General features: G+C 38.5%; 1 protein-coding gene across 2 annotated transcripts in view; it reads left to right on the plus strand.

Moving 5' to 3' along the window:
* Window positions 1–26,452, plus strand: part of igsf9ba (immunoglobulin superfamily, member 9Ba) — a 104,483-nt gene that overhangs the window by 18,003 nt on the left and 60,028 nt on the right. For both annotated transcript variants that reach the window (XM_036560507.1, XM_036560512.1), the window contains exons 2-3: window positions 1,920–2,117; window positions 12,288–12,434. In XM_036560507.1, the coding sequence (XP_036416400.1) occupies window positions 1,920–2,117; window positions 12,288–12,434 (345 nt within the window). The remainder of the gene's footprint in view (window positions 1–1,919; window positions 2,118–12,287; window positions 12,435–26,452) is intronic.

Consider the following 26,452-nt stretch of genomic DNA (forward strand, 5'->3'; position numbering starts at 1 on the left):
GAATACTTTGCAAGTACTGATGGTATTACATTTGGTGATTGTTTATGAATGAGTTAACTTAGCTGACAACCAACTGGCTAATGTTAACTAAATGTTGAAATTAAATTGCCAATAAATTTTTTGATTTAGTTCAAATATAATGTATATTACGCAAAGTGTCTCCATTGGTGTATAAAAAGTCTTTAAATTTCAGTCACTGAGGGCAAAAATGTCCCTTAAAAATGATTTCCTTCCCTGGTTCTGCTCTTGCTTTAAATTTCCACCCTCTGATGCACCCTCAATAAATTATAATGCTTTTTTTCATGTACAGTTGCCTTCGTAGCAGCTCCAAACATACAATATTCCTTGTTAAGAATAATCTATGTGTAATAAATGGCTCTGCTAACATTTTCTAATGAGGCTCCAATTAGAGTGTACAATATCTTCACTAACAAGTGTAAACCTGCAGCTCCTTGACCTACATCCTGTGCGTGTGTTGCTGAAAGGCTTTCATGGAGAGAGGGTGTAAGCCTGTGCAGGGCCGGTCATGTGCAGGATCTGCTGGGTTTAGAAAAGTGTGCAGCACATGCCCAGTTGGCCTTTTATTAAACCTAAAACCACCCCTTCGCGTGGCCCACAATTACACCCTTTTGCTCTCACAATAGCCGAGAGGATTTCAGGGCCTGGCCCCATGGCTGGACAGCCCTGGGCCCCACTTTTTTTTTAAAAAAAGCATAATTTGATTAAATCTGCTCTGTTTCAGCCCAAAAGCTGTGCTGGCTAAATCAAATAAAGTGGATTAACTCTTCCACCGGATAAAGCAGATTAAACTGGTAAATACAATCACTAACTGATGCATAGGAGTGCTATGTGGAAATAGATGCTGTTTTAATGCAGAGAACCCTGTAAATACAATAGAAAACATTTTTTCATTGGGGTATGGATGGAATTCATCTGGCTTTGCTTTAGAACTTCTAAAGTTCTGGTGATGGGAAAAATGGAACTTTTTCATTGTTCCTAAAGACACATTATAGCTTTCTTTTTGTGGTTCGTATTGAGAAGTTTTCACTGTTACTGAGCCACTTAGCTTTCCACACAGTGTCTCAGAGGTGGAAAATGCACCATCAGCAGGTTTTATGATTCCGGAGGTGATTTTCCCCTTCATTGAGGCGATGAAGCCATGCTAACTCTGATAGAGGGGAAAGTGCTCAATGCCCGTAGTGGAGCCAAGGGGGGAAAATCCATTCTTAAGTATATTTTTTGCTGAGGCAGGTACAATGACCTTTAGAGTTCCGATAGGTCACTCATAGGCGTGTGATGGGCCTGAGCATTGATTGGCTAAAACTCTGGCTCCCTTATTGTAAAATCCATTCAAGTGTGAAGTAGCAGTGATCAATGTGCTGGCAGGACTAGCTGATTGTCATCTCGTTAATGCTGTGTAACTTTTATCTGCTGTTTCATTTTAAAATGAAAATGTATCAGGGTCTATGAGTGCTACTTAAGTATTTGGGAAACTGTCAACAACAATTTTCCTAAATAGCTAATCCTGAATCTGGATCATTTTTCGATGCAGAGCACCTTGTGGGACTGGCTTATAACTAACTCACTGACTCACTCGCTCATTCATGGTAAGCAGGCTGACAGTTCTCCACAAGGTGGCACCATTAGCCGCCAAATAGCTTCATGATGCTTCATAAGAGCAGTGCCTTGCATTACTGATACCGTGTGTCCATGTTGGAGTAAATTCCAAATGTCTGGCTTCGTTTAAAAAAAAGCCCAAAGTGGAGTTCAAAAGCTGTCCCTGGATGATTGACTCCATTCATTTTTAATGTTAAATTGAAAAATGTTCACTTTATTCTGGGATGTTTCAACATTTGTGACATCTAAGACATCTGGTGTGCCATCATTCAGCCCCTTAATGTGTGTCTGCTTGCCTGTAGGTGCCCACGGAGTGAGAGAGGAGCCCCAGTTTGTGACGGCCCGTGCAGGAGAGAGCGTAGTTCTGGGATGTGATGTGAGCCACCCCCTCAACGGCCAGCAGACCCCCTACGTGGTGGAGTGGTTCAAGTTCGGAGTGCCTATTCCCTTTTTCATCAACTTCCGCTTCTATCCTCCTCATGTGGACCCAGAGTATGCTGGTGAGTTTGGACATCATAGCTTAGTCAATGAGTTCGATCTTCTGTCGTTTTCCATGGTTAAGGTGTGGGCAATATGGCGAAAATATCATATCACTAAACTTTTTCACAATTCACCATGCGTATCATGATATTTTGACACACAGGCACAATGCACATTAAGAACTGCCATGCCTTTTTTCAATGTATCACATTTTGTACTGCACCAAATCCAATAAATAGGACTAGTTATGTTATCTTTTTAATGAAACAAACACTTGTTCAGGTTTCAACAATATGCTAAGAAAAGTATTATTTATCACAATAATAAAATATATCACAATATCAATAAAATATCAAACTATTGCTTATCTCTACTAATAATGTATTTGCCCTAGCTCCTATGATAGCTTTAACCATTTGTCTGAACCTGACAGGACCTGGCCGTTTTTGTTAGATTTCCACATCATTCTTATATATTTGTCAGTTTTGGGACTCGATGCTTGAGCAAAAATGGATGCAAGTTGAAGTTCAACAGCAAATCTATTCAAAAATATAGAGTTTAGTGCATCCAAAAGAACATTTCAGAAATAATTCGACATAGTGCACAGTAACAGTGAACCTACTGGGTTTGTGGAGTGCAAAGTCATTAGGAATCCTTTGAAATGATTAGGAATGAACCTGCACTTTTGGAATGTGGTGTTTTGTTTGGTTTAGGGATGCTGATTTGTAGGCCGTTGCCAATAGTCATTATTTTTCATGGGCATATCTACCCATGCTGATATATAAACATTTAGAAAAAGTAGAAATTGAGACTACTCAGTCTACCTGGATTAAGATTACAGAGTGATTTATTATTTATTTCTGATGGGCTGCAAATGCAGTAAAATCAATGAATGATATTTAAGTAGCCCAGCACCACCTAAACTGTCCATTCTTCTGGAGTACAAAAAATACATATGCAATAACAAGTATCAGTTTAAAACGTCAAACCTATATATCTATCCAATGCCGGTAATGAAGATAATCATATGATTCCAGTATCATTGTGCATCCCTTAGTTGGTTCTGGTCAGGATTGGGTCAAGTTAGGAATGTTCACGGGCTATATTCAGATTTGGTAAAAAAAAAAATTCAGGACTGATTAAAGCCCTCATGCCTGTATGGAAGCCAGCATGTCTTAAAAATGTTTTTTCTGTTGGACGTCAGTTTCTACTAAAAACTTCCATTTAGATGCATTACAAAGCTAATTATACGATATACATAAAGCAGACTGTGTTTTCATGAACTTGCTAATGAGAAGCTACTTGAATCTGATCTAAAGTGTTTACTGGTCAAAGGTTTATAGAGCCTTAGCTTATTTCTTTTCCCACTAAGTATGAGCCGCATAAGAGGGAGGCCTTCATCCTAAGGCCGAAGGAGCTGGGGCCAGAGGGGGTGACTGTCAGGCACTAGCAAGGCTTTAGCAATGAGGCTTTAGCAAGGCCCCCTGCTAGCCTGCCACTTGCTCCTGTTAAAAATGCATTGCACTGCCTTAATTATCGCACGGCTGCTGTAAGATCTGGTGAAGAATCACACTTCTCTACATGCACACACATCCTCTGCAGCCGTGAGACACTCACCCACACTAGCGTCATCAGCCATCACGATGTGCAAAGTACAGCGGCAGACTTGAAGAAACTGTCGGTTCAGGCTGCCGACCCGTTGCCCGAGCGATTCTCGATTACCTTGGCCTGCGAGTGGTTTTTGCATAATCTGTCTCAGACCGGAGATTGTGGAGGGCTAAAAAAAGTTCGTCATCTGTTATGCAGATAAGGATATGCGCCGGGAAGAGCATGCAGCATGCAAAAGGCCACAATTTAACATCGCTGCAGCCCTAATAGACACAAAGATACTATAATAGCTGATTAGACACTCCCACAGGGAGAGCATGCAATTTTAATCGGAAAATCGCCCTCTCCTTGTGAATCTAAATGAGAGACGGCCGTTCGGAGGGAGTCTGAATTGGCTCTCTGATCCACGTCTTTATATTGCAATTCCCATAAATCCGCACCTCGCATAAAATAAATAATTGATTTTTAGCGGGAAAGTAGAGGGAAGTAAATGAACTGATTGTCCTGCTGTTTGGTTGCCGCTTCATCACATTTTAAATTAGGTATGAAGTCACACGTTCAATTTCCGCACCCCTGCAATATGGCTGTGCTGCAGCTCATCCTTCACAACCGCTCTTTCTTCCACGTGGCGTTCGCCTCATGCAGTTACCGAGCAGCTCAACAGCCTAATGCTGAGGGCTCACAAAGGCATTTCTCCAGTGCAGAATTTCCTCTCTATTCTCTGCACTGAAAGAGCATTGGGTTTAGTTTTCTATATTCACGTCTTCAAGTTACATATTCGATTGCCATAACAACAACACTCATTTGTATGTAATTTGAGCTGGTGAAGCTCAATACATTCTTGCAATAGAAAACAAAAAATATCATTTATATTATGTAGTACACACCTTTTAAAAGGCCCGTAACAGAAGGCAAGTCACCGACTATTCAGCCTGTAGCACTTTAGCTCTGCCCATTCACACTGATGTTAAAGGATGAAGAGAGGTTGGAAAATGGTCATGTAAAAATGAGTTATGTGCGTTTTGAAAAATAAAAATACCAGTAACGTTACTTATAAGAGGAGCTCAGGGGGTCCTCAACAGTTTAGGCTGTGAGGCAATTTAGGCATGAAGTTTTGCACTATGCTAACTGGTGTAAGCTTCTGTTTCTTGACATTATACTAAAGGAGCGAGCTATAGACACCAGGCATTTCTTGCTTGATCTGAACTGATTGCAGTCAATCTAAATGAGTAAAATGAAAGGGAATGTAACATTTTCTAATATATTACCCTAGAAATTTTACAGAGGCCTGAAACTGTGGCCCCGGTGCACTACCAGTGCCTCAGTAGGCTAAGGTTTCATCAGTGGCTCAAAAAGTGTCTGTCATTCATGTTGTGAAGTGTTTTTGAACCAGCAGAGACATCTGACAGCTAATTAATGCCATTGTTTTTCTTTATAATTAATCTTAATACTGCATGAATTAAAATGTAATACACTGAGTGCTCGCTGGCTAGCTTACATTGTTGGCCGTAACAATAACTAATCATATGAGCCAGACAATTAGAGGAGCATGATTGCATGCTTTTTGCACTTAAACATCTCTGCAGTTTCATTCACCACCAGTATACTTTACACATAACACATCCAGTTAAAGTATATTCCATTCTAGGTTTCTGTAATATTTAGTTTACACCACGCTCCAACTGCAAAGACCAGAATTTCCTGTTCATAAACATGAAATGCTTGCCATGACATTAAAATTTCATTCTAACCAACTGATTCATGCAGTTTACCCAATGTGTCCTGTTCAAATGATCTTCAGATAGCAGGAAATCACTTTCACTCCAAGCAGGCCATGCATACAGTCCCTAAAGTGCAACATGGCCATCACAAATCCTCCCCCATCAGTGCTCGTGTGCGGCCTGCTGCAGGATTATGTTCATTAAGCAGCTAAAAAGCTTGGCCTGTGCTCCTGATAACAGCATGCATGCAACACTGCACTAATGCAACCCTGAAAAAATCAGACATTTTTAATAAAATTCAAGTTCTAATCTTTCCAAATTGACCTCATAAGATCATAACATAAAATAATATTTGTAATCTTATTGTAATCTACTAAAACAACACTATGTAAGTTTGGGGATTTGGAGCCCTCCCTGGTGGAAACATAATTGCAAGCAATGTACGGCTCATACTTCAGAAGGGATTTGAACCTTCCATGGTGTTATCCACTACACAATCACCAGACCTGGGTAGGAACACAGTACATGTAACATTGTTACACAATCAGGATACAAAAAAAGAAGAACATGTAGTGTCACTGATGCAAAGCACAGCTCTTATGAAGTTTCAAAAAACATTTTACTGTTAATGGTGCCCCCTTGTGGATAGTTTTCAGCTTGCTAAACATGATTGAGTGAGTGTGTGAATTACAAGCCAGGTCAGTGAAGTGCTTCGCATCTAAAAATGAACTGTATTTCATTACAGTTATAGAAAAAATTTAACAATCAGATTGCAGATGCATTATGAAAATAGGATTACTAGCAGGTTTACTTTGAAACAACTTTTGCACAGCAACGCCATTTTTCAGATGACAAAAATAGAACTATTTTATTTCCCCCCTTTGTTCGATTTTTGCAAGCTTTTGCAGGTGACATGAACTCGCTCCAGTCTTTCTGTGCGCTTTGTCTTTCGCTTTTCCAAGATGTAAAGTAGCCTACGAGCAGTAGGTGAATATAGCATTAGAAGTCTAGCCTGACTCTTACTGGTATAGCAGTGGCATATCTGCTTCGACAGGGAATCAAACCTTACATGGTTTTATCAATTGCTATCATCGGACTTAGGCAGTAACACAATACAGTGGCTTTGCCTTTTTTGTGAGAAGCAAAGGATATTTAAAAATAATAAATAAATTCATTAATACATTTATTTAATAACTTTTAAATAAATTACTTTTAAACGAAAAGTAATCCAAAAGTAGCTTAAAGTAATTGGATTATATTACTTTAATATAACAATCCTTTGGATTAGGTTACAAGTTACATTTTTTTGGGTTTTTAACCCAATTATCTCCCATTTTTAAAGTAACCCTCCCATCCCTGCCTGTCACTACTCTGTTTAACACTGTGAGCTACGCCCCGCTACTTTGGTATCTAGGCCATTCAGCCAAACCGCCTTTTGAGCCTTACGAGTCCAGAAAAAACCTGTGATGTCCGAAGTCCAGCCTGACATCTCTGACTTTCGAATGAATATTTTAAGCTGTACAGGGTGATTCACAGCAGCGTGAGTGCACCATGTTTCATCATATTTTTCTCAAGTGACTCAGCTATGCTACTACTTTCATTTTTAACAAAAAAAATCATACATACACTGCAGAATAGTGAGAACTCCTCCTAAATCTAGTCAATATCTGTAATATGTCTCACACTTTACTTACTTTTCATTTCAAGTCATTTTGCCTTGAGAAGTCTTGTTCCATTGGTAGATAATTTTACGTTTCAGATATTATTACTGCTAATGGAATACGACAAATTTACTAGATAACATTGCTTACTCAAAAGTAATATATTAGATAAGATTAGATTAGATAGTACCTTACATATTTAGATTATCTTATGACCTGTTTAAACTCAAAGCTTTCAGATAGTAATAAGCTAAATGTATACACAATCATCATTTATAGAGTTTTTAATATTGATTGTCCCAAACCCTAATCCCTAAATTTCAACTTGTTCAAATAATATTTGTTTTTTGTATTTTTAATGATTTTTAAAGAGTTTTAAAAATGATATAAAAACTTTATTCATTTAAAACATTTAGTCAAAAAATTCTGTCCCCGTCACTAGCGAAACACAGAGTTGTAGGTCATAGGCGGAGCCGTATTTTAGCCACACCCCTGCACTTTAAAGCAGAAAGTGAGACTGCATCTCTGTCCCTTATGGCCACATGGTGAGAATTTAGATCTCATTGATGTGAGGTAAATGTGTCCCAAAGTCTGAAAATCAGGATGTAACATTGAGAATTGCCAATACTGAAAGACATATTTCCTGTAATTAAATAAACTTTTTGTGTTTTAATAAAAATATTATGATTTTATGTGTGTACAACTGTTCAAACCTGTGTTTGCTAGTAATGTACTGGCTGGTGATCTTGAGTTTCTGCTCAGAATGAGCTAAAATTGTCACTACTGAAACATTTGGCATTTAGTTACTATTGTTTTGGTAGTGATAAAATGGAACGTTCAGTCATTTAATTTAATAAAATAAACATAATTAAGGTACAGAGTCAGTCAAAGCAAAGGATTTTAGTCTGAAGTCCAAGTCAGTTAAAAGTCCCAAATGTGTTTTCAACTATGTTGTTGAACCATTTTGGTGTAATGATCCATATATTGGCTAGATTTAAGATATTTTCACTTAATATTTTGCAGTGTAGTGCAGCTTTTAGAAGAACATTTTTTATATTTTTGCTCTGTAGACTGGCTGGATCTTTCTTTCTGTTATGTTTGCAGGCAGAGGAGATGAGATAAAGTGAACTTGAAATGTGAATCAATGAATCGTCTATGTTCAATTCTTTGAAACAGACAGTTTGAAAGAATCGGTTCGCTGAGCTGAATCAAACTGGACCATCACTATGAGTAATCCATAGTCCATAGTGGTGGTGATGAGGAAAGAGCCTCCTGTGTAGCGGTTGAGATAATCTTTTTCATTTGCCAAGAGAGCGTGGAGACACTCTATAACCCCAGTGTCGTTTCCTCTCCTCATCAGCACTTTATCACCCCATTAAAATTCGTTGTGATTTTTTCAAAGCTGTTATTTTTTTCCTTTTCCTTTACTGCAAGGCTGCAGCCTCAGTTTCCCCATTGCATATTGATTTTCTGCTGTGGAAACCTACAGTTCCCTCTCTCAGGTGCTGCCTCTGATCCCAGGCCTATGATATCTACTGCTCGATACAGCAGCACTGTGAAGCATGAAGGCTAGCTGCAGCGTCAATATGGAAGTGTGTGGAGGCCAGGCTAAAGCAGCCCCTGAAGTTTTGTTGCAATCATTTAATCCCAGCCACAGTCTTCTGGGAGGCAGATGAGAGATTGCATCTCGCTTGGTCGCTGGTGCATGCCTTACTGATGCATTGGTCCATATATGCCTATTGAACAGCACAATGCTTGATTTATGCAATCATGTGAAGCTCCTTGCCTTTCCTGAGAGTGCTGCTAAGCCTCTTAGCTAAAGAAAGTGTAACATTCTTCCTGCAAGCTGTGACATCTCGTTCTTTTTCTATTTCAAGTACAGTACACTTCTCATTTGATAGCGTGGGAGGGATGAAATCAAGGGAAGATTGCTTTCCAAGTAATGTTATACATTGATCCTCATACTAGCTTGCGGTGCTGCTTCTAGTCACTTTGTGTGCAACGCAAGAAGACTGTCAGTGAGAAAATGCTGGAGTCCAAATGGATTTTTTTCTCCCTACTAGATTGCTATTGAACGTTACTGCACTGTTTGCTGGTTTGAATGTCAATTAAGGCTAAATGCACCTGACTGATTATGAATTCATAATATGTATGCTGGTTGTGATGTTATTTTCATAAGCATATTCAAAAAGACATCAAGACTTTTTTCAGCTAGCAGTGTATGGCAGGTTACGTCAGGGTAAGCACAATGTTTGAGACACAGACTATTCCAGGTAGTTATTATTGCAGAGGATAGAAGAACATCTAAAAATCAGTTGCGTCTTTGTCCTAAGATAATTTAGTGTGTGAGTAATCCTTCGGGGCTCTAGACTAACATTTTTCAGAACCATCCCAGAATTGTCCTGAAAAATATTGTCAATCATCCCAAAGTGAAAATTAACTTATGATAAGTTTTTCTCTATAATTTTTGTACTGCCGTGTTACAAATTCCCAAAAATGACAAATGTCAGATATTAATACAAAGTATACATGCACAATAGCACATATGCATGCATGTACGCATGTACACACAATGTTTACAAACATATCTATATCTAAATACTTTTATGTATATACAGTATCTATGAAACGTATGTGTATCAAAAGCTCTGTAACTAAATATCTAATCTTTTAAAGCATCTCTTTATTCCTTGTGATGAACTGCATTCTTGAAATGCAGAACAAATCAGTAAATTTGGATTGCATTCAGGTTTTCTTGCAATAACTCTTAAAATTATTATATGCTAATACTGGAACGTTGCTGCTTTTTAGAACCAGCATGCATTGTAATGGTCATCAGAAAGAACAGAAGTCAACAGTAATTGTAAAAAATTATTACATTTGATTTATTATAATTTATAGCTGTCTTTAGAATAAGAATACAAGATCATCACTAACATAATTTGGGTCTGAAAGGGTTAAATGCTTGTGACATAAAACAGTGAGTTGGTGAAGGGTTAGCAAACTGCTGCCAAACATGATAAGTAATGCTGAAAGTTTTATTTCATTGAACTGATAGGAGTAACATGTAAAAAGGAACTTGAAATTGACATTTATCTGCACTCTTTCTGCAGCATAGTCTATATAATATAGTAGCACTTTGTACTGTGTCTGCTATGCAATGTGGTGCATCCAGTGTGTGGTGGCCTTAGGACACCCTGTTGTATTATTTAAGAACAATTAGCACCTAATAATAATAATGTTAATAGTAATAATAATAACAGTAGTAATTCTAATAATAATAAAAAGAATGAGTAATGTTCTGAAGTAGTCTTTAGGAGAGTCACGAATATTCTTTGGTAATTATTGGCACATTATCCTGCAGTACTGATCACAGAATGCCTTCCAACCAATCACAGTGTTTTTACTGGGTACCGTGAGCATCTTGACCAATCACAATTCCAGACGAGTGTTTCTATGGGCATTTTAATGAAATAAGGTGTTTATGTAATCCAACAAAAGTCATTTTTTAAGCAAAATAGTGCTGGCTGTTCTTTAAAGCTGCAGTGTGTAAGATTGTATGTTAAAATTTAGGAAGTAACCTTACTGGAGAAAAATTATGTTCTATGATTCATCCTGTAAAGCCAGAAATTGTCATTTAAAAGTCCAAGGCATCAGGCCGGATTTTTGAGGAGTTTTTTGGACCATGTCATACATTTCTACATACTAAAGTCACATGCGCAGGCTCAAAAAGAAGGTCCAATAGTTAGTTTGCATATTCTGCCAATTTTATTTTCTATTTTATCTATCTCCTATTTGTATTTGTACTTATGCTTATTATCACTGTTTTATTATATTGCTGTGAGTGGAGTTGAGAGACAAGGACGGGTCTTCATGGGAAAGGGTGTAGGAAACCAAACAAGGAGTTGTCTTATATTAGCTAATACTGTACTGTGTTGTCATTGTTGAACATTACAAAATAAAAAACAGAATGTTCTTAAGAAGAAGGTCCAGCTTGATATTTAGGACATAAATGCAAAATCAATGTTCCCCTGATGAAGCTATTTGACAGTAGTAGATCATTCACTTACATCCTCGGAAGACACATCCTTGACCAAGAGTTGTCTTTGAATTCTCTTTCATTGCACTCACAATGATCAGGTTCATCTGCTCGGGAAAGGGTTCCGAAACACAACCCATCCTACAAAATATTCTTCCACAAATTGTGTGCATTTCCTCCAGAGAGGTCTCTAAACCCCCGAAACTTCTGTAGTGCAGCTTAACCATCATACTCTTGTTTCAGCAGTGAGTTGTTAATATTTAAGCAATAGAACACGAGAGGGAGTGTGTTATTGTGAAATAACATCATGGCTGTGATTCACAGTCGTGATGTTATAGCGATAACACAACCTTGAGTGTTCTATTGCTTAAATATTTAAAAAAGCTTTTATACAACAGTTAAAGTATGAAATAAATAAATTGGGCTGTGAACGTGGCATGTAATATGTTTTAATGTTAGGAGTTCCTTCCGCCAAATTATAGTTCCTTAACAAGCAGCTTGTTGCTACGTCAGAGTAACGAACTCCGCTCACTTGCTGCACAGTCTGCTGTAAGCCTCGCCTTTTGAAGTACGGACTGAGCCATAAAAATGCCACAATATCAAGTTTAGCTCAGTGTTTTCTTTTTTTTTGCTAGGTCATTATTGATGCTGTTTTGTTCCAGCCAGTCTGTAAAGCATCTTACAGCCCATTTTGTTTGGCAAATGGTATTCGGTTCATTTCTGGCTGATTACAGGTTGTTTAGGTTTTCTTCTGTCACAGCTGCCGACTGAAAAGCTGCTCAGTGGTGATGACAGTTTGGGAATTTAGTGTAGTCTCAACTTCAGAGTCTGACCAAATCGGCTGTCGGTCAAATGTGATGTTAAAAGTATCCATTTTCTGTTTGTGCAAAGTAAGAAGTAAAAACGTTCAGATGGCTTGAGCGTCTCCTACAGCTACCAAAGTCGTTGCTTAGCAACAGGGTTTCAGCGGAGTGATACAGTGTTGGTGAAAAAACAGTGAAATATCAGCACGGTTAGAACGCTTCTCAACCAATCAGCTTATATAAGCAATATAATCAGAAAAGCAATATAATCAGAAAACTAATATTGTGCCCATATTGTGTAGACTTCGTTATATAGATGCTTTACAGAATGCTGTCCACTTGTGTTTTCCTCCTGCAGGTAGGACCAGCCTGCATGGCAAGGCATCTCTGCAGATCGAGCAGGTGCGCTCGGAGGACCAGGGCTGGTACGAGTGCAGGGTTCTCATGCTGGAGCAGCAGTATGACACCTTCCACAACGGCAGCTGGGTCCACCTCACCGTCAACGGTGAGTCTTTACACAGATCCGCAACCTTAAGAGTTAACGTCTGTTCCTGTACAAGAAAGAAACTCCTGCTCACTTCCCCTGCGCTCCCCTCTTCAGCTTACCCATGATCCATTTAAAAATTAGCTTCTCATTTTGGACGAGTGCTTATGATCTTCTGATCATTAAAGGGAAATTTCAAGGTTTTTGGTTTTCTTCAAAATTCAGTGGTTGAAATATAAACAAACTCCTTTAGAGTGGTTTGATGTGAAATGGTACTTAGTAAAATTTACCAACTCAGATTTCTTTACAGTGGTGGGTTATAGGAACCAAAGGTCGCAATGTCAAGAACGCACATAGGTCATTGACATGGTGTACATTTTTTGTGTCCAAGTCTATTATTTTCCCGAAAAATAATTTAGTAAATACACGACATATACATAATTATTCAGCAAAACCTCTTTTATGTGAAACAATTTTCAGTGCATCCATATAAAGTTAATTTTAATTTCTTTTTGCCTCCAAAAGTCTGAAAATGTCAAGTGGTGCAAGCATCCAGGCATATATGTTCATTGAATAAACTATCAAAAAAGGTAATTTAGTTTTATAGAGTTCTAAATAAAACAGTTTGTCATGATTTTACGTTTGAAAACTTTAAAATAAAAACCATCTTGCAAAATAAGGCAACATTAAAAGTACTCACTGAAAACTTTTGTCCACAAGTTCTTACTTCCTCAAATGTCACGTGGCACAACCAAAAAGGACTTTTATTCTGACATGCTTTTACGAAAGAGCCACTCAAGACCAGACTAAGACCAAAATACTCAAAACCGAAGGTCAAATTACCGTTTAAAAAACATATTTGAAATCACTGATAAAATCTGACAAAAGCCTCATAAATAGTTAGTAGCGTTTGGCTCAATAATACTCAAAAACATGATTTTTTCAGGTTGTTCTAGCTACTGCACTTGCACAGATCTCCACAATAAGGCTTTCCCCACTCGCACCACAATGGCCCAATCTCCTTTCACCCCTTGCCACTATCACTTAGCCCTTACCCGTCCGTTTTGCGCATTCACGTCTAGGGGTAGGGTGTCCCGATTTTTGTTCAAATAGAGGGGTAGGCCATGTGTTAGGGCTACATGATCCTTCAAACGGAGGTTTTTCAAAGGCACACTCCAAAAAGGAGTGTTATGAGAAAAAAAAGAAAAAATGGCAAGATGGCTGCGCGAGCGACTAAATAAACCCACAAATGTGTGAGTATTTTCTCTGTAAAAAAAAACAAAACAATAACTGTTCTTTTATCTTAGTGTAATGTTGTTTTAATGTATTATGGTCATTTTCTTCATAACAAGCATAAAAAACGCTAGTAGTACACTGGGGTCTCAGTAGTTAGCTAGCTCAATGTCCCGTTCCACCTTAAATGGTAGCTTAAAAAGTTACATTCTGGAGCTTCGGGTGTCACAACTGCTGCACCATTTAAGGTGGAACGGGATAATTCTAACAAGAAGCTGACTTTAGCTTCATATCACCGAAGAATTAGAGGTGGGCGATAATGATTGTTGCATCCCCCCTCTTTGAAGATGATGCCCTAAATTTAACTAAAGCCCAGCAGTGAGGTTGCTGAACTTTACCCTCCTCTGCTGTCACTGCAGACTGTCAGGGTCGCCTCCAGAGCACTGCTAGTAGCCTGTAAATGAAGTAATGTTCTTTTTTATTTGAGAGTTGTCACATTTTTTTGTGACCGTTTTGTGCAGTAACTTTCCGTGAAGTAGCTTTTAGAGGCTTTAGAGGCTTTACGTGCTTCATTTGTCTGGTTCCGGTCACCATCACTGTGAACAGTTCTAACTTGGTTTCTTTAGAATGGAGCATTTCACATCAAACCACTCTGACTGACTTAATAATTACTTTTATATTAGGCTCCTATTTTTATGGCTTAAAAAAGAAGTTTTCCTATACTTAATAATGGATTGAATACCAGCATAACGAGTGAGTACTCAAGTATTCGAATGAGCCCTAATACTTTCACGTCTTCAGACCATTAAAGTATTGTGGCTACATCGGCTGCAAATGGAAAAACATCTAAAATTAGAAAAAGCAGCATCCTTTTTTAAAGATCATTCTGTGCTTCCCTGCTGCCGCATACATTCTCCCAAGTGGAAGAGGCTGGAGAAAATGAAAGAGGTTCTCTTGGCCCAGAAATGTAGCAGTTTTTGTCACTTAAGTGAATAAATTTAAAACCACCGACTCAAATTACGTTTATAATAGAAGCCCATGGGCGTTTGCTGAGTTCTGTGAATAAACATTTGACATACATAATCTTTCGATTGAATGAAGTTAAAAAAATTTATTATGAGTGAAATTTTTATAAATAAAAAGAATTTAATCAATAAATACTGTCCCACTTTTTCGTGTCACTATCCAAACACAAAGAGGTTTAGTCCATTGGTGGAGCCTAATTTAAACCACACCCCTGCATGAGTCAGGAGTGAGACTGGATCTCTGTCCCTCTTGGCCACACAGTGAGCAGTTAGATCCTATTGCTTTGAAGTAAATATGTCCCAAAGTCTGAAAATCAGTATGGAACATTAGGAATTGTCACTACTAAAGTGCATACTTCCTGCAATTAAAACATTTTTTGTGTTTTAATAAAAAATATTATGATTTTATGTGTGTACAACTGTTCAGAGCTGTGTTTGCTGGTCATGTACTGGCTAGCATTTTTCAGTTCCGCTTAAAATTAGCTAAAACTATCACTACCGAAACATTTGGTAAAGTTTCTGTAGTGAAATTATTAAGGTAGATACAACCTTAATTACATAATTAAGATATAGGATCACTCAAACCACTCTTTTAGTCCAAAGTCCAACTTAGTTAAACATCCCAAATGTGTTTTCAACTCTGACTTTGAACTAGTTCTGTAGAAAGATATATATTTTTTGTGTCTTTAATTTGGTGACTTTTACTGAATGTAGACACTCTAGCTGGTCACGTAGCGTTAGCTGATTTACCTCAGAAAATACTGTGAATGAGGGAGAGGAGAGAGTAAGCGTCTGTGTGAGAGAGAGATAATAAGACTGGCTGAGGCTTAGTCACGATGGTTGGAATAAACTGAGAAATGAACTGGAGAAATGAACTAAATTGAGTTGGCTAATAATTCTGTCTCTGGGTCGCTCTCTCTCCTAAGTCATAAAAGCTGGAAGAAATGGAAGACTGATTTGTTTTCTCCTCTTTTTTTCTCTCTCTCATTCTTCCAAACACTTTATAAATTGTTAAGTGCTATTTGAACCATTTTAATAAACAATACAGCAGTCATTTGCAATTTTTAATAACTTTTTCTCCATGTACAAGTCATTTTGGGCTTCCGACAAGAAAAACTGCATTTCCTCGGAAAAGCTTAACGTCAAGTTTACATAACTGTATAACATGCATTGGAAACTACAGTTGATATACTCTTAACAGTTCAGGTTTTAGGATGACAGAAACTGTCCATGCATAATGAGGCAAGTGCCTGTAAAAACTCCACCACACCACAACACTGGCAACATGTTAGCACAAATTCTTCCCTCTAAAAAAGGGATCCCATATCATGAATTATACAGATTCACAGCTTTTAGGGAACACTACTTTTTGACTGAAATATTTACAGCATTCTACAGAACTACATGCCTTACATGAACCTCTACTGACAGAATTCAGCAACCACTAATGCCTTCTAGTCTGAAAAGTCTGTTTCAAATGACTAGTACAGGGAAACACATCTAAAACATTGTCCATGGTAAGTTACCATATGCCATAGATGTAGCAGATAGAAATTAGGTGAAAAACACTGGAGTATCGCTTTAAGGTATTGACATTTTTAATATGATATACAGTTGTAAAAGTTTGAACACCCCCAGTCAATTGACATATATTGTTGATTTTCTGGAAAATGATCTTTAGGCAGAATTTTGTCCTCATAGTACTTTGCTCTGGAATAATAAATTCATCAGTATTTATAAGAAATCAATTTGTAAACCACTTCGGTTTGATCGTAAGCTTCAAGTTGTATGTGACTTACTGGTTAAAAATGTTGACTTGTTATAACTAAATTTTAATTTAATGTTAACTATAAAGAATTTGCAAAAATATGTAAAGCTGCTCCTCCTGCCTTGTATCTGCTGATAAAAGGTACCATGCAATACTCTAGTACAGTCTTATGTCTCCCTAGACTACAAGTTGATAGTCTGGGATTGCTGGTATTAGGATGTAAGAATTCAGAGATAAGAAGGGCTGTAAATGAAACTTTTTTGCAGGGTTCAGTAGAGCATTATGTTATAACAGTGAACGATCCCTCACGTGGGTCAGTGCTGTTACAGAACACCTCAAACTTCCAGTCCCTCCCAAAGTTAAGGAGACTCACTTTAAGATTCTGTCATCTATTTATCCTGTTAATGATTTTCTTTGAGGTAGATTTGGTTTTGAAAACACTCCTTGCAGTTTTTGTCTTTCACAGTGTGAAACCACTGAATATTATTTTTTTTTCCTGTGAGTGTGTGAGAGCTTTTTGGACTGAGACTGAATGATCGTTTTCTACCTTTTATTACAACCTACCTGTATTTCAGTATGAAGAAATTAAGTGTTTTTTTTTATCATTCTAGTGACCTTAGTATTAATCTCTTTATTAATAGTTATTCTTTTTATCCACAGATGTAAATGAAGTGATAAACCACCAGTTTTATCTCATTCTATGCAGAATTTCATCATTATATTGTTGCTTTGTGTTGTTCTTGTAACAATTTAGCACTTAAACTTCTGAGTGTGTACAATGAATTCGTTAGCTAATATGGTTATGTAATTTTCCTCAAAAGCCCCTGGTATGTATGTGTTCATACATTAAAAAATGTAGATTTTCAAGTGAAAATAAGTTTTTAGGTGAAAATAAGTTAACACGTCCTCTACAACATGTGTACCCAATATGTAATGGGTATATTAAATATGTATAAATGTAGAAGAAAATACATACATATATATGTTCCATTCTATTCTTGAATTTCTTTAGTTTACACTGGAAAAAAAAATTAAATATAAAATGTGCCATAATTTGTGCACATGCCACGTTTTACATTTTATTTTATGTGAAATTCAGCAAATAAACAGTAATTAAAACATGCAAAAATGTGTTCTCTGTAAAGGATGTGTTAGCTTATTTTCACTTAGAAAATCAACAGAACATGTCATTTGACCAAGGGCGCCTAAACTTTCGCATACAGCTGTAGCTTCTAGCCTGTATTACCGCGCTACATAACTTGTGTCTTTGACAAAACAAATATAACAAGGTCTTGCTGATGTGAATGTTCTGTTCTGACTCCTCTGCCAAATTTCAACAAAGCACTACATTTATTGCCGCTTCAGCACAAGCTCCCTGTTAAATACTGTTGCATATGACCCGTGTAAAAAGCTGTGTTTCTGTTGAAGTGTTTAAATTGTCCAGCCTCCTGTCTCGTGTTTGATCGAGTACATCACCGATCAGATGTCCCACTGGGTCCATTCAATCTTGTGTTTAAAAAAACACAGCTTTGAAAGGGCAGTTTTTGGCAGGTTTGCAGTCACAGATCCTAATGACTGTGCGGAATCGCCTGGGATGCTTTGCTCAATTTCGTAACAGATCGCAGGCTGCTGAAAATAGAGAATTGATTAGAGTCTGTCAAACCCCTTCAGCTTTGGAGCTCCTTCTGAGGGCCTGCAAGCCTCCCAACTGATGACAGGACAGAAAAAATATGCCCATTTGCATTTCCTCATGTGCCGCCTTTGTAGCGTGTTTGCGTGTGATGAGGAGGCTGTTCTGCTCCTTCAGGGAGCTGAATAACGTGAAATCAACGTTGATGGTGGAGCCGAGGGGCTGGAGAGGCTGGCTGCACTAAGGACTACATGTACCCAACCGTTTTGTGCCAGGTTTCTGCTGTAAATAGGACACGGTATCACTTCACTGTAGGGCAGTGTTCATGAGGCTATGTGACACCATCATAAGCTCGTCATGATAACTGACAGTTAACCCGCATACACTTTTACAAAGGCTTGTTCAAACAGGCGTTGTCTGTCATAAAGGCCACTTTTGTCCACTTTGATGTCAAGTTGACATAGATCAATGTCATGTAGTGTTATGAACTCTGCCCTATAGTAAACTGTCACCTAGAACACATTCTGCCCAAAACAAAGTGTACATACACTCACTGTGCACTTTATTAGGAACACTGTACTGATTCTGGGTAGGGCCTCCCTCTCAAAACAGCCTCAATTTTTCATGGCATGGATTCCACAAGATGTTGAAATATTCCTTTGAGGTTCTGGTATATGTTGACATGATTGCATCATGCAGTTCCTGCAGATTGTTCAGGCGCACTTTCATGCTGCAAATCTGCTGTTCTGCCACATCCAAAGGTGTTCTATTGGATTCAGATAGGGTGACTGGAAAGGCCACTGAATAGCACTGAACTTATTGTCATGTTCCTGAAACCATTTTGAGGTGATTTTTGCTTTGTGACATGGTCCATGTCACAAGCTGTGGCATTCAAGCGATGATGATTGGTAGTAATGAGCCCAAAGTGTGCCTGGAAAACATTCTCCACACTATTACACCGCCTCCACCAGCTTGAACTGTTCACACAGACTGAAAGAACTGCCAACAAAGTAACACTGTTTCAACTCTCAGAACTCACCTAATAATAATAATAATAATTATGATAACGATAATGATAATAAACTTTATTTATATAGCACCTTTTTTCTAGACTTCAGTGCCAAAATTCCATTAAAAAGCTGTATTTGAACAAGAGAGCTAAAATTGCTGATTCTGTGTTGCATTAATAATGCTTTGCGTTATTGCATGATCACATTAACTTTGGCAGCTCTAACTTTCTCTTGTAAGTAACTTAGCTGCCTTAAAATTTTGAGTTTATTGAACATCAAACAGTAAGTCTTACATTCCCAGCACTTATTTGCTGTTCAGTAAAAATTTAAATTGGGTTATAGATTATGAGTTATGGGATATGGTTACGGTTTAAGCAGGTCGAGACTGGAATCAGCAACTCTGGCTCAAGTCACATGTTGACTTAGACTCGCTCTTAAATGACTTGCAACTTAACTTGAACACTTTCAGCCTTAGAAAACAAATGAAAAAACTGTAAAAATATGGATCGCTAATGCAGTATATGAATAAAACCTTTAGTTTCCAACTTTTGCTACATTTTTCCACATCTTGTAGCTACTTGAGGTTCAATATGGCTTCAAATGATGAGCTTTTCATCATAGAAAAACAATGGGCTGATGGACTGAACACAGCACTAGATGCAATAAATGCTGCATTTAAATGAAAGAAGTAAAACGACTTGAAGTAGTTGGTTAGCATGTACTTTGGATAGCAAATATGCTAGCTAGTGTAATAGCTAATGTCCCTGAAGTTGTAAACTAACCTAGCTGTATTTTAGTAAGTTACACATCACATTCCTTACTTACTAACTTACTAAAATCCAGCTGGATTAGCTGTGGTGTTAGCAAGCTAGCATGCATGCTATATGAACTACAGACTTACCAACTTTTTCAAGTTGTTTTGGCTCTTTCCTATGTGTAGTGCTTCAGTCCTGTCCCTCAGACTGATGTTTTTCTGTAATGAAAGGCTCATCATTTGAACCCATGTCAATCCTGACAGGTTTTAGTCGGGGGGTGACTTTTTAATACAATCCCTGCAGCTAATAACACGACTAAAACTCTCTAAATTCTCTACTAATGAGTTGAGACTCTGCTTAGACCCGCAACGTAAAAACACCAAACTCTAACTCGCACTTCAGAGACTTGAGTTTACGTGATCAGCTACAAATTGAACATAGTAAATAGAACATTAATTTCAGATGCATTGTGATCGTAAATACTGCCACATCAAAACATATTTTGTGCTGTGCTGTCTCACACTCACGTTCATCTGGTCGTGAGTGTTGTTGTATGCTGTTCACAGCGGTGTGCAGCAGTGTCTTTCTGCACTCTTTTATCAGGCTGGAGTGTGTGTTTTTTAGAGATGTTGCCTAAAGCACATCTAACATGGAGGCTTGTTCTGCTGCTCCTGAGGCTTGATAAGCTCAGGCAGTTGAGTGTATGTGTGTAATATATTTGCGAGAGTGGTGTGTGTGTGTGTACGCGGGGGCAGTGGGGGGGTTTTCAGAGAACCCCACCCCCCCGCCATCACCCCAGGAGCCTACAGGCCTGCCTTTATGGGATCTTTCTCTCTATACTCTTTCTCAGTCTGCTGCTCATGTGTAATGGATGTGTGTTGTTGGTGGGGCTGAAAGATAAGATAAGTAATCATGGCTTGATTTCATATTCATCAGTAATAGAAGCGGTGAATTAGAGCTGCCTGGAGCTGGAGAAGGTGGTGGGGGGGTGATGAAGTGTCACTCCGTCCTCTGACTGCCGTTCAAAACAGTGAAGAATGTTTATGGCAGACTAAAGCATACTTTTTTGGATGTCGTAAGTGGGGCTGTGCAATTTATTGAAGTCAAAATCACAGTTTTGGGCCTTCCTATTTTTTGCCTTTGCGATAATTTATGACAAAAGGCCACAAAAGCTTCACTCCATGTAGCAGCTGCACCACATTCAACATTGCAAACAGCTTTACTCAACAAGTGAAAGCCATGTCACATTTGAGTGTTTAACACGATTAATTTGATTCACTTTGTTTAAAAAGGCACTTGTTAAATAGAAGCTCAAAGTAAAAATATTTCTGCAGTTAGACCATACGTACTGAGTGAGACACACAGGACACTATCAGCTGGATATCCAAATTTGATGGTTCGTACAACACTTTTCAGTGGTCAGGGCTCTATATAGGCCTGACAAGTTCTTTTTCACCAAACTCTGAAAACCATTTCTGCCTGGAGGCACTATCACGCTGGAACAGTAAATGGCAGTCCTCAAACTGTTGCCACAAAGCTGGAAGCACATTCACTTGAATGTCAGTGTATGCTGTAGCGCTAAGATTGACTTTACTTTCACTAAAAGCCTCAGCCGAGACCATTATTCCTCCTCCTCCAAACTTTACAGTTGGCACTATGCATAGACACGTAGCGATCCTCTGGCATCTGCCAAACCTAGATTAGTCTGTCAGACTGCCAGATGGTGAAACATGATTCATCACTCCTGAGAACACGTTCCACTGCTCCAGAGTGCAAAGACGATGTATTTACACGACTCCAGCTGATGCTGGTCATTGTGTGTCTTAGGCTTCAAGACACTACTCAGCCATGGGAACCCAATTCACATGGCTGAAATACACAAACCCACTAATTAGAAGGGGTGTCCAAATACTTCTTATGTGGCCAGTTAGTTTGACTAACCACTGTTAAATAGTTCAGTGAACTGGATTCAGTGACTGACCTTCACAGACATTAACAGCAATTATTAATTTGTCATATAGTATAGTGTATAGTATAAAATCCCCCCCAGAAGTACACTTCTCCACACCGTGCTGTAGTCTTTGGTGAATGAAAAAGAAGAGGGGCTTGAAAAAACAGTGTATCAAAGCAAAGTTCAGGATTACAGTGCTGTTCAGTTTTTGTTTTTTTTTTCCTTCTTTTAAAAAGAGATACACTCTGTCTTGTCCCACATATTGTTAAAATGATAGTGAATGCTTAGCTGTCCCTGCACTGTAACTGTTTTTTTTAGTGTATATTTCTTTGGGAAGCCCTACTTTCTAAAGAAACCCATTAGCCCCTCCTGGAATCAGTCCGCCTTTGGTATCAGATAAACAGAGCAATATTTCACCCGGCAGAGTATCGAAAATTTCCATTAAACTAATGGAGATGTCCGTCGTGGTGCCAAAGCACAGAGGCAAATTTGGGCTTCGGTCCCTTTCGCTCCTTTTGAGCATCGCATTTTACCTGATTTATTATTTATAGTGCAGATTCGGCGCTGCCAGAAATATATGATCTCCTTCACAGCGGGTCTTTGCATTTTATTAGATGATGAATTTAATATGATCCATTAAGACAATATGTAAACTATCATGCCTCATGGCTCTGTAATCATTGCCTGAAGGTCAGTTTTTAAAAGGCCCTCCATCGCATATTAATAGTATCGCCGTAGGCTTTGCGTATGTGCTGACAGGGCAGATTAATTTGAACACTGGAGTGTTTTGTATTCTGGCCGCACGAGACACACACACAGAAAAAAAAGCAGTGGCCTGCTAAATCTTCACCACACATTACTTTGCTCATTGGAGCTGCAGGAAGAGAGAGGAACGAAACGTGGTCATTATGGTCGCCAGTACCGGGCGGCACAGGTTCTGTGTAAATTAACAATTAAGTCTTGTCTAAGCCCTTAGTTAGCATTAATTAGTGTCAAGCTCGCTTTACTACATTTGGCTGCACCACCAACTAAATAAGTAATGCTCAGTTCGTAAAAAACTATTAAGTACACCGACACTGAGGTAAACATTGCCGCCTTGTCATGATGACAAGTTCATAACGAATCAATCAAGGAGCTATGATGAAGGTTAAACCAGCAGCTTGTCTCACGAGGTAGGATATCATGCTTAGCTAACTTTAAGCTTCTGTCTCAGCAGCAGTGGATCACTTTTTACTGGGCTACATCATCAGGGCAGCTTATGCGGTACGCTCATGTGGCAGGGCTAAGCTTCTGACCTATTAGGGACAATCGTCTGACACCTCTGGTCCTTCTCAGGCCACTTTTTTTTTTAGGATGTTTATGATGTCAATCACATAAAACGTTTTGCTTTTCAGCAGAAGAAACAAGAGGAGGAATCAGTCCCACTGCATTTGGATAGCTCGCAATACATTATCTGTAGATGCTTATATATTAACAAACTTTCTGATTTTCAATGGTGGTAGGGTTAGAGTTAGGATTAGTACCAGGGTTAGGTTAAGGACCGAGTTGAGGGTTAGGACTAGGTTTTGGCTGTAGATCATTTCTTTCTTTCATTACTGTTAAACTTTGTCACCTGTAAAGCATGTAGTGCTGCCACTGTTGTGAAACATGCTCTATACATGAAGTCAGGATTTCAGGTGCATGTGCATAAGGGTTAACCTCTTCAACTCCTTGAAACCACCGGTGGTTGTAAAAAGCACTTTCGTCATATTCTTCATAACTTTCATATTTCATAAGCTACATTCAAAAGGTGGGTGTCGTATGAGAGCTGTAACTGTCTTCTTTCCAGGCAAATAGATGGGTAATGTAATTTTAAACCCTTACAATAAAAGAAGCTGAACTTCAAATTTTTTTGTCTACTGAAAGTCGACCCATTTTTCCACAAATCTGGGCTATAAACTATAAACAGATGGTGTCTCTTCAGTGATCTGCTCTGTAAAAATGATTTTTATAAAATAATACAAAGAGCGTCTAAGATTTTTGGCTTTCAGCAGTAAATTGTAAGCATATAGCAGTATGTGTATGATCATAAAACACATGATCTGTTAATTTGATGGGAGCTTTTACAAAAAAAATAAATAAATAAGATAAAAATTTACAGTTATTTCATGCAGTTACTGAATAATTTGCCTTAAGATTTGGTCTTGTAAATTCAGATGGAAAAACCAAAATATACCCTGGAGAATCTAAACCTTGGTTAACAGAGAGAGTTAACCTTGGTTGTAAAATGAGTTTACCAAGTCTGCATTTGTTTGGTTTGTTCAGTGTTGTGAAGCTGAAATGTAGGCAGGGGCCTTGTCTAAGTTGGATTCACCCCAGAGCTTACAGATAATGTTTATGTGGAAAAGATAGCCTAGTGGACTTAAAATATAAGAATACATAGGTTTTGTTTTTCTCTTGTTGGGTTACTGCGGTTTCACTGCAACTTAAACCTGCTTAAGGGGAGGTAATATTCAGTTGCTACTAACAGTACATGTCCACTTGCAACTTTGCTTTACTGCATCCAGTTCATTTCAGTGGAGAGTGGAGAGCTCTGGCGGTTTCCAACTACTGCTTAGTTTTCACTGATTAAAAACTTTCTCGAGCAGAAGCGGCGGTTTATCATGTTAGCCAGTCAGTCACCGTGTGTGTTGTAGATCAGTAGGGGCGTGACCAGCGTGACCGAACCTTGCTCTCGCAGACAAACCTTTACCATCTATCGCACATGGATTCTCTCGTGCACTGACCCTTTTGCTTATTAATCATTCGTTCCTCCTCCGGTTTCCTCACATCTTTTGTCACATTAAGCACTTCATAGATATAGAATATAATGATGTATTAACTCAAGTGTTTGCTAAGCCTCATTCAAACACTGCAGTAGGAAATAAACTGCAGTTGGAGATACTGGCACGCTAATTGAAAAGTAAATGCACCCTCAAAGATACAACAGTGAATTTAAGGTCCAACAGTGTGCCTTACCTTGAATAAGTTTTCCCAGGTGAAAAGTACATATTTGTACCTTTTCCTAAGCTGATGATTTAAAACAGAACAATAAAATAAAAAGCCTGGAGACGAGACGGGGCATGTGGAGTCAGTACAACTTTCGTGGTACAATATGGTACAATAATCCATTGAAATTAATAAAGGTACTGAGATGTACCCTTGAGGGTACCACCCCAGTGACAAGAGGGGATACCGCCCCAGTGACAGTTTTGTACTTTTATATATGAGAGTATTGTATTATCCAAGACACAACTTACAACTTTTTTATAGGATATGAGATGGAATTTCTATGTCTGTGTATACAGACATTTAAAAATCTCTCCCCAGTCCCCCCCCCCAGCCCAGCCTGCTGGAAAAAATTGTGTCATAGTAGGCAGCCCTGGCTTATGTATAGCTAGTGCGGCTACGTCAACTGATCCTTGAATTCAGTTTTTCACATCCTTCATTATTGAGGCACATTGTCATGTTCTCTCCAGCTGCTGAGTGTCTTTACTCGTTGAATTTAGTTGTTGAGTCGTGTTCATTATTCATCAGGAAGCTTAGCAGCTCTTGATATTTCTTTGTCTCCTGTCAGGCGCTGAGGTGCCATCCACAGGAACAGTATAATTAGCACAGGAGTGTGCAGCGAGCTGTCAGCTCACAGTATGCACTCCATATTTGTTCACTAAACATATGCTTGTGAGGTGAGGCTCATGCATATTCCAACCTAGAAACAGTAACGCCTGCAAGGGCAACAGGGGCACACAGTACCTGCATGGCAGAGCAATGTACAGAGCAGCACGCGCTCGAGAAAGCGGTTGCGGTTTAGGTGCCGTGTGCAGTGCTCAGTGGAGTTAGGAGGAAGCAGATGCACAATGAAAAAACACTGCGCTTAAATTTATGCATTTATGTAAATGTGAGACCGACTATCCATAACCATAATGTCATGTGAAAACAGGAGTGTTTTAATACATGTTAGCAAGTTTTTGGAATGAAGTACAATAACCACAGTTATTAAAGTCATCACAGTGTCTGCAGTGTAAATCTTCCGTACCCTGACACATTTCCAACTGAAAACAGGAAGGGTATCAGGGAAGGTCTCTAAGCTAGCTGAGCGTTTAACTCGATGATAGGTGGAAGATATTATTGGCTAATATTATTTCTCCTCACTCACTGGCGCACAGTGCCATAAACAAAAAATCAGAAGGCGGGCAAACATTACTACATTTCAATCAAACATTAAGGAAATACAAGAATTTTGTCTTTTAAATGATATTTGGAATCGTGCTTAAAGGAAAATTCCACCTATTTTCTGCAAAATTTCTACATGATTCAGTCACTGACATGTAAGTGAAATCATTCACTCTGGATTGATGTGAAATGCTCCAATGCTCCAGAGAATCTTACAGACTCAGATTACAGTGGTGGTGATAGGAACTAGGGTTCGTGATGTCAACAACATCATTTGCTATCCAAAACCAGCAGTTATCCTCAAGGTGTCTTCTGAGTTTTTATGTTGATCTTGGTAAAACAGTGCTAAACCTTTCTTTGGAAGCCATTTACAACACGCTACATGCACCCCTGTGCCATGAATGACTTTTATAAAATACCTTTTAGGCCAAAATTATATCTCAAACTATCGTAAAACAAAATTTCAGGCATCAGAC

This window comes from Colossoma macropomum, unplaced genomic scaffold (assembly GCF_904425465.1).
Source record: "Colossoma macropomum unplaced genomic scaffold, Colossoma_macropomum, whole genome shotgun sequence".
Classification (NCBI taxonomy): Eukaryota; Metazoa; Chordata; class Actinopteri; order Characiformes; family Serrasalmidae; genus Colossoma; species Colossoma macropomum.